General features: G+C 38.6%; 1 protein-coding gene across 1 annotated transcript in view; it reads right to left on the reverse strand.

Annotated features, from left to right (window-relative positions):
• LOC137342312 (transmembrane protein 120B-like) overlaps positions 1–9,968 on the reverse strand; it is an 86,580-nt gene that overhangs the window by 46,602 nt on the left and 30,010 nt on the right. The window contains exons 9-10 of the mRNA XM_068006251.1: positions 3,894–4,012; positions 2,442–2,558 (exon numbers count right to left, since the gene is read on the reverse strand). Coding sequence (XP_067862352.1) covers positions 2,442–2,558; positions 3,894–4,012 — 236 coding nt within the window. The remainder of the gene's footprint in view (positions 1–2,441; positions 2,559–3,893; positions 4,013–9,968) is intronic.

Raw genomic sequence — 9,968 nt, forward strand, 5'->3', positions numbered from 1 at the left:
CTTGGACAAGTGGGGATTAATTAAGGAAAGCCAGCACGGGTTTCTTAAGGGCAAATCGTGTTTAACTGACTTGATAGAGTTTTTTGATGAGAGCAATGCAGTTGATGTGGTGTATATGGACTTCCAAAAGGTGTTTGATAAAGTGCCGCATAATAGGCTTGTCATCAAAGTTGAAGCCCATGGAATAAAAGGGGCAGCGGCAGCATGGATACGAAATTGGCAAAGTAACAGGATAGAGAGAGTAGTGGTGAATGGTTGTTTTTCGGACTGGAGGGAGGTATACAGTGGTGTTCCCCAGGGGTCGGTACTAGGACCATTGCTTTTCTTGATATATATTAATGACTTGGACTTGGGTGTACATGGCACAATTTCAAAATTTGCAGATGACACAAAACTTGGAAGTGTAGTAAATAGTGAGGAGGATAGTGATAGATTTCAAGAGGACATGGACAGGCTGGTGGAATGGGCGGACATGTGGCAGATTAAATTTAATGCAGAAACGAGGAGAGACAATATAAACTAAAGGGTACAATTCTAAAAGGGGTTCAGGAACAGAGAGATCTGGGGGTATATGTGCACAAATCGTTGAAGGAGGCAGGGCAGGTTGAGAAAGCGATTAAGTATATGGAACCCTGGGCTTTATAAATAGAGGCATACAGTACAAAAGCAAGGAGGTTATGATGAGCCTTCATAAAACACTGGTTCAGCCACAACTGGAGTATTGTGTCCAGTTCTGGGCACCGCATTTTAGGAAGGATGTGAAGGCCTTAGAGAGGGTGCAGAAGAGAGATTTACTAGAATGATTCCAGGGATGAGAGACTTCAGTTACGTGGTTAGACTGGAGAGGCTGGGGTTGTTCTCCTTAGAACAGAGACGGTTGTGAGGAGATTTGATAAAGATATTCAAAATCATGAAGGGTCTAGACAGAGTACATATAGAGAAACTGTTCCCATTGGCAGAAGAGTCAAGAACCAGAGGACACAGATTTAAGGTGATTGGCAAAAGAACCAAAGGCAACATGAGGAAAAACTTTTTTGTTTTAAACACAGCAAGTGGTTATGATCTGGAATGCACTGCCCAAGGGGGTGGTGGAGGTTGTTTCAATTGTGGCTTTCAAAAGGGAACTGGAGAAGTACTTGAAGGGAAAAAATTTGCAGGGCTACGGGGATAGGGCAGGGAGTGGGACAAGCTGGATGGGCCGAATGGCCTCCTTCTATGCTGTAACCATTCTATGATTCTAGCCTTTTCTGCATCGACCCTCCCTTTGCCCAACTATTGGTGGCAAAGCCTTCAGTTTCCTCAGTCTTACTATCTGGAGGTCTGTCCCTAAATATCTCTGCCTCTCTCCGTCTTTAAAGAACCTTCTCAAAACCCACTTTTGCAACCAAGCTTTTGGTCACCTCCCTGAATGTTTTCTTTCTTGGCTTATACACCTGTTTCCTTCCATTTATTCGTGTAGCACATTGGGAAGTTTCTTTACGTTAAAGGCGCTATATATTTACCAGTTGTTGTTGAACCATATCCCAGTTTGAGTTGCTACTTTCAGGAAGGAAGGCAGAAAATCAGAAGAAAAAAAAGTTCTGTTCTACCCCATAATTTCTATGTTTCAAATTCTCTCATAAAAGTTATGTGTGGTGACCTTATTTTTGTTAATAGCAAGGAGGAAAAGCAGTCCAAAAGTTTAAACACAAAGAATGTCATGCTCAAATAGGAAAACAAAATTTAAATCCCTTTCTTGATAGGTTTATGGTTCATCTTCTCTTAGGAAACAAGATTGCTAAATCTTGGCTGGGTTAAGAGTTGTGCAGATGGATACTGCAATGGGTTAGCACAATGTCATGTCGCTGCTGGGACCTGGGTTTGGATCCAGCCAGACAGAGGAGATGAAAATTTTCTGTCATTATGAAATAAGTTCATCTTGGCAGCTCCTAGTGGATGTCAGCCACAGTACAAAAATGCATTTAATTTGTCACAAACTGGCAAACTCATTTAGCATATCTACAAGGTTAGCAAGTGTGCAAAATGAAAATGTCACATTTCGTGCAGTCGTAGGTGACCTTCTGAGTTTACGGCTTATTATTGGGCAAGATAAAAGGGAGCTTTGCCCTGCATTTAACCTGTGACCTGGGACTGCTGATTGCTGACACAATGTCCAAAAAGGAAATGCTGCATTACTCAGTGCTAACATCTCTCACCTTGAAGCATAAAATTTCAATCAATAAATGCAAAATTTATGCAAGTTGCTGCCTGCCTGAGCCTCCCTCCCTATGAAAAGTGGCTTATCTTCCCATAATAGCTTGGCTAAAAGCAGGAACTCTGATTGTGGGGAAGTAGATGCAAACCCACATCCTCCCAGGCAATACTGCCAATCCCTGGTACATCTACTGTTATAAAAATGTTTACTTAGGGTTCTTTTTTTGGGGGGGAAAAAAAACACTTACCCATTCTTCTTAGGTAAGAATGCTTCCATATCAAAGAAAACATTGCGTCGCTCTTTGATATCATTATCAATTTTCTGTATGACTTGAGCTTCATCTGCATTAGCTGAATGTTTATATCTGTGCGAAAAACAAAAGATTTTTTTAAGCTACATCATGCGTCTTTTAGCCCTTATCCTGATGAAGAAACAGAAATACCATATAACAAATATGCAATGTTTTCTCCAGCCTTTCAGCGGGGATGGGAGGTATAACGAGGAACTTAATATACAATGTAGTTACATGAAGCTCAACTATACATTACTGTTAAGCTGGATACTTCTAATGGTGTCTGAAACAGTCACTGAATTGTTCAAAATCAATTATAAATAACCAAATGTCTTACTGACTTGCATGAAGCCCACACTTTAAAAAAAATCTGTTTGAACTGGGCATGTGACCGATAGGTGAGTTAATAATATTTTCTTGGGGGTGGAGGGGGGGGAAAGCAAATTTGGCACCTACAAGCATGTTAATATGGATGAGTTGTATTACTTCCATAGTTTAACCGCCAAGTTCAATTTTGCTTGCTAAATATGCACTTAAAAGCGACTTATTGTATTTTCAATACTTGTATTTTCAACCAAAGATTTGAGGCTTCAGTCCATCTGTTTACATGCAATATAGGAATATCCAGACTTTTTGCATTCTGTTTTCCTTTTTCTTTCCATTCTCAGGATGTGGGCATCACTGGCAAGGCTGGCATTTATTGCCCATCCACAGTTGCCCTTGAGAAAATGATGGTGGGCCTTCTTCATGAAATGCTGCAGTCCGTGTGGTGAAGGTGCTCCCACAATGCTGTAAGGTAGGGAGTTCCAGGATTTTGACCCAGCGAGAGGGTGATGGAACAGCGATATATGTCCTGGGACTGTTTATTGCTGATGCCAGGTGCCCAAAGCTTGAGAGAGACAGGTGTACCATGATAAATTATGCCACCAAGAACATTACATGATAAAACAGTCAATTCACTTACAGGATATTAAAATAAAATATTTAACATGAAACTGCAATAATGCATAGAAGAATATTAAACACTAATGACATAGTCAGGAATTTTCTATTTATTCCACAGAGCAATTTTGTTACTAAATAACTTTAAATACAGAAAAAACATTTTTAAAAAAAATGTAATGGATTGTCAGTCAAATTTTCGAAGTCCTTCCTCATAACTGTGAAAAGATATTAAAACCTTCCAGCAAAAGGCAGGTCTGGGGTGGAGCTGGGGCAGATTTGACGGACACAATGCCTTCCTGTCTCAGCAGATCAGGTTATGAAAAATATTGGAGCTGGTCAGAATGTATTTGTTGGCTGCAATGAAGTTTGATTTTTCAGTGAAGAATAATGATTTTTATTACAATTCCCTTTACAAAACAGTGTTCAAATGCAATTGCATGTGCTTGTCATTAACTTTCTTACCTTCGGAGATTGCACGTGAGGTCTTTTATTCTTCTTTTTTGTTTACTTATAGAGTTGTTACATATTGTCTGAAGGTTTGTAAGTTCATCAAGTTTTTGTCTATACACTTTGTGCGTTTCCTACAATGGATAAAGATAAAAGTTAGAGGTTCTACAGTTTGATTTAGAAAGCAAAAAAAAAAAAATCACACACATATGAAAATGCAATTGCAAGGCTCTTTTTTTTTTAAAAAAGGGACTTGACTTAATTGCTCATTATCTTGTTTAAGATGTTCAGTAAAATCTGGTGTGTAGGTCACAACTTCATGTTTTTATGTTCTCAAGATGTAAGATATCATGATGCAACTAATAAACTGACTGAAAAGAACTGTGTAGGACACACCAGATTTGTTTGCACTTTCCTTTCCCCGCCTCAAAAAGACCTCCTAGCCCCATTTACACTCCTTTCACTAAGAAGCTGTTGCTGACTCCTTCAAGTTTTCAGAGAACTCCTTATTCAGTCAACAGGTTGTGCACTTACCAAAAGGCAGGATGTCATAGGTTAGCTTTATCCCATAAGATACTCTGCTACTGTAAGATAGCATCCAGTAGCTTGCAGAATCCTTTAAACTCTTACAGGTATAGGTGCTTGATTGAATAGTCAGGTCATGCTGTAACTCCATCAAGTCACCAAGTGATCATGAAGTGCTTATGTCAATCACTAGGTGAATTTCTCATTCAGTTTCTTTTTGTTTCAAATTTTTTCCTACATCTCCTGTAGAACATGGTTTTCCCTGCAGTTTCTTTCCATGTAGCATCATTAAAATAGGATAGGCAAACACACTACAGATTCCCTTATGAACTCCCACAACCTATCCAGTTAATATTGGATAAATGGTAGTTGTGACATCCACTCTGACTTCACTTTTTAAATGAGCAACATTTTCCTTCAGTGCAGTGCTGTCCAATAGAAATCACTAACGAGCCACAGGTATGGCTACGGCAAAATTGTTGCAGCCATATGAACAAATTTTAGTAGAAAATGCCTTACACACAATACAGGTAAATGTACTTCACATGTATATTTACTTAACAAGCATACACCATCAATCAATGCAAAACTTTGCAGTCTTACAAAAGTTTAAAATTCTGGCATGAATGTATTGGTCAACAAATCTTGGTGCAGCTTGTAGTTTTTTCTTTTCCCAGCAGTTGCAAGCAGTACTTTGAACTTCAGAGTGATTGCTGAGAATGTTGACTCACACAAGATCAGCCAGACCCAACTCTGCTCTCCATCCAGGATGTTTGCCCTTTAGCATGATGTGCCCTGTTGGAGCTGTTCATTAGTGGCTAGATTTGCTTTCTTCCGCTGGCCTGGAGTGGTTATTCTGATTGGGTGAGCTGATGGTGACAGGTTTGCTCTCCATGAACTGTTGCTGGTGTTCCCATGGTGCTGAAGTCTGATATTTTCCACCCGTGTTACACACAATTTTAGCAGATAACTAATAAGCAGTAATCAAGGAAGTAACGAACACACAATGGTCAAAATACATTCGCTCTGCTTTTTCTCTTACCATTTTACCGACAAATGCACAAAAAGATTAAAGTACACATGCATACATTGTGCGGATTTGAGTACAGAGATCACATTCCCAACAACAGTATCTATTATTAATTTTTTTATTTACTAATCAAAAATGCAATTAGCTACATCTGGACTCCCAATTAGCAACATGTGGCTAGTAGCTAACATATTGGATAATACTGCTTTATTAAATTAAAAATTCTAAAAATACTGTCTGAGATTATAAACAATTAATGCATGGTCATTAACTGCACAGCCATGTGATTCCTTTATTCCAATATTAAATACCCTTTGAAAAAGAATCTATTTCAGATGAAAGCTACTTTGATGTGGTACACCTCAAACAATGCAAATTGAATAACCTGAATTTCAAAACTGGCACAAGGTTCATTGGCATTAAACTGAACCAATGTAAACACTCCAATTGATCATCTTTACTCTTCCTCATACTGTACAATACATAACCCTATATCATCTTCAGATAGAGAAATCAGCTAAATAACATCTTGGAAACAGTTAATCATTGAACAGGTCTTCAAAAATTATTTGTTTAAAAATACTGAAATGTATATGCCAGATAGCTGGTACAATATTTACTGTTTGAAGACAACAGTTCCATGTTTACTGTAGGCCTTATGCTAATTGAATTTCTTTGACGATGACATGTAACCTACATTTATTAATTTTTTGGTGAATTTTTGTGCATACCAAAGGGAGTAGGACACTTTTCACTTTTGTCACTCTTGGTCAGCGATGGTCAGATATAGCTGGGCCAGGTGCAAATAAATCACCCTCTACTCTGTCCCAGTAATGTAGCTTTACCTTAGTACAGTATTAGAAAAATATCTTCTGCTATTTCCATTTTCCATTCCAGCTTTCCAATGGCCTTTACGATCAAGACTGTCAATTTATTACCAAATTGTGGGAAATTTAATGTTCCAACTACCAGGCTGGCTGACTGCCCAAATCCATTCATATAGGACTCTTGCAGCAATCAGAAAGGAGATTTTTACATATGAATGCAACAGCTATAAGAGTGTAGAGGTTATAGGAATGGACTAGCAAGAGTCACAAGTTTAAAACCCACCACTGCACATTGTAAAACTGAATTGTGTAAATCTGGTAATGTGTAGGTTGGCCCTAGAAAAAATTACCATGAATGATGCCAGACCCAACTCATTCGCTAAGTTTCCTCAGGGAAGGGAACCTGCCACTCCTAACTGGCCAGGCTAATGTGTGGCACTAGTCCCCAGCTGATGGTTGACTCATAATGCCCCTAGCAAGCCACTCAATTGTACAAACAATTATGTGTCTAATAGTTTTTTTAATCCTTAACCAAGAGGTGAATCTAAGGATGGGCAATAAATGCCAGTGTTTCCAATTCCCAAGAACAAATAATAAAATGAATCTGGGCTAGATTCAAACTCAGATCAGAGAGACGAAAGGGCAATGTACTAACCTCTCTCTCTTTCAATATCTCTAACCTATTTTGTTATAATTTACAATTTTTCCAGTACCTAACATTACCCTAATTTTTTTATCCTTTGAAATTCATTAATATTTTACATATTATACTGAACCATCATCTGGATTGTGAAATAAGGCCATCTTTACTTCTCCCCTCCCTCTCCAGAATCCACATTATCTGCTATGGCTAAGAAATCAGAAGGTTGACCTTTTGTCCCGATAAGAGCCATGCTCCAGTGTCATGGCTCTTATCGGGAAATCTTTGGGAATCAGGATGCTGAAACTCATATCTTTGCACTCTATGGCTCAGTGCATTAGTGAACCAATACGCTACATCACCATGAAACAAACAGAACTATCTCTGAAGAACCTTTAAAGCATACATGTTAGGCAGGGTAAACCAGGCAATTACAGGCCAGTCAGCCTAACATCAGTGGTAGGGAAACTTTTAGAGACAATAATCTGGGACAAAATTAATTGGCACCTGGAAAAGTATGGGCTAATAAATGAAAGTCAGCACCGATTTGTTAAAGGAAAATTATGTTTGACTAACTTGATTGAGATCTTTAATGAAGTAATGGAGAGGGTTGATGAGGGTTGTGCGGTTGATGTGTATATGGACTTTCAAAAGGCCTTTGATAAAGTACCACATAATAGAGTTGATAGCAAAATTCAAGCCCACGGGATTAAAGGGACAGTGGCAGTGTGGATACAATCTTTTTCCAGATTGGGGGGGAAGTATACAGCAGTGTTCCCCAGGGGGCAGTATTAGGACCACTGCTCTTTTTGATATATATTCATGACCTGGACTTGGGTATACAGAGTATAATTTCGAAGTGTGCAGATGACATGAAACTCGGGAATGTAATAAACAATGTAGAGGATAGTAACAGACTTTAGGACGACATAGACAGACTGGTGAAATGGGCAGACACGTGGCAGATGAAATTTAGTGTAGAGAAGTGTGAAGTGATACATTTTGGTAGGAAGAATGAGCAGAGCCAATATAAACTAAATGATTGGAATTTTAGTGAGGGTACAGGAACAGAGAGACTGGGGGATGTATGTACACAAATCTTTGAAGGTGGCAGGACAAGTTGAGAAGGCTGTTAAAAAAGCATATGGGATCCTGGGCTTCATTAATAGAGGCATAGGGTACAAAAGCAAGGACGTTATGCTAAACCTTTATAAAACTACTGGTTATGCTTCAGCTGGAGTATGGTGTTCAATTCTGGGCACCACACTTTAGGAAGGATGTCAAGGCCGTAGAGAGGGTACAGAAGAGATTTACTAGAATGGTACCAGGGATGAGGAACTTCAGTTATGTGGAGAGACTGGAGAAGCTGGGGCTGTTCTCCTTAGAGCAGAGAAGGTTAAGAGCAGATTTGACAGAGATGTTCAAAATCATGAACGGTTTTGACAGAGTAAATAAGGAGAAACTGTTTCCAGTGGCAGAAGGGTCAGTAACCAGAGGACACAGATTTAAGGTGACTGGCAAAAGAACCAGAGGCAACGTAAGGAAACAATTTTTTAAAACAGAGTTATGATCTGGAATGCTCAGCCTGGAAGGATGGTGGAAGCAAATTCAATAATAACTTTCAAAAGGGAATTGGGTAAATACTTGAAAGGAGAAAATTTATAGGGCTAGGGGAAAGAGTAGGGGAGTAGGACTAATTTGATAGCTCTTTCAAAGAGCCGGCACAGGCACAATGGGCCGAATGGTCTCCTTCTGTGCTGTAATATACTAAGACACATTTTTAAAGGGAACATAATCATCTCACCAGCTATTCGGGGCAGATGCTGGCACTCTAACAACACTTATTTGTAAATAATTAGTGTTATCACTAAGAAGAAAATACATGGTGAATTTAACAGAACTGTGCCTCAGACTCAGGAATGTGAAAGCTAAATAACAGTGCAAGTCAAAGTTGCAGGAACTTTAAATATTTTTAAGAAACACACTATAACTGGAAACAGACATTGAACACAAGAATTAGAACAACTTTTGAATTATGAAAGTATATTTGGATGCAGAAGATTTCAATCTAATCGTCCACCAGCAAATCCCATTCTTCACTACTTGCCTCTCTTACATTTATTATATGTACAAAAAAGGAAATTTATGTTGTTCTTTGGATACTTGAGTTAAATTGAAGTAAATCCTATAGACCCAAGTTTCACTTCTTGCTGAAAATAGTAAAATATCTGCCAGAAAAGTCAAAATCAAGAATAGTGTATGTCATAGTGGTCATTCCCCAATTTTGGTCAAAAACAAACAGCTTCACCAATGAAACTTGTTAGGCAGCAGCCACGAACTGCTTTTTGCTGGGAATGAGTGTGCTCATATGGGAGGGGAGGGGGGGTGGGAGAGGGTTAAAAAGACAACTGACTTCTTTCACTCTGACCTGATACAGGCATCTCATCTCACAAGTCTAATAATAAGTCACATGCATGAAGACCCAGTAATTATTGAAGCATCTGGTGTATTGCAATTTCAACTGCAGTTAATTCTATTTCGCAGTGACCAGGATAGAACACAGCTGTCACACTTGCTCTTCACTTCCTCCCATTCTATGTCAAAAAGTTCATTGAATGTCTAACATTGAAAAAGTGGATAGCATAATATGTATGCAACAGTATATGCCTCAGAAACAGGGTTATATACTATGTTTTAAAAATATGACTGTGAAAGTTGGCGCAGTAGAAACAATTGAAGGGGTCAACAAATGTCAGCAGCTATGGTGGGAGTGTCTAGTTTTGACTCAAACGTTGTATGAATAAGACATCACAATTATTTTTTGATGCTAACTGCTCACAGACTAAAAGTAAAGGATCTTCTCCCATGTGACTGAGACACACCTTATTGTAATAATGTTAGTATCTATGGACTTTGGATTATGTCCTCTTACAAATATCTCTCAATTGATAAAAATACTTGAACTATTGAACAGGATCAGATCAAATCTGGTTGCACAACAAGTTTTGCTACTTTCTAAATAATATATCCATTATAATATGAGCATGATATGAAATGTATTTTGGATG

The sequence above is a fragment of the Heptranchias perlo genome, chromosome 25 (genome assembly GCF_035084215.1).
Source record: "Heptranchias perlo isolate sHepPer1 chromosome 25, sHepPer1.hap1, whole genome shotgun sequence".
NCBI lineage: Eukaryota > Metazoa > Chordata > Chondrichthyes > Hexanchiformes > Hexanchidae > Heptranchias > Heptranchias perlo.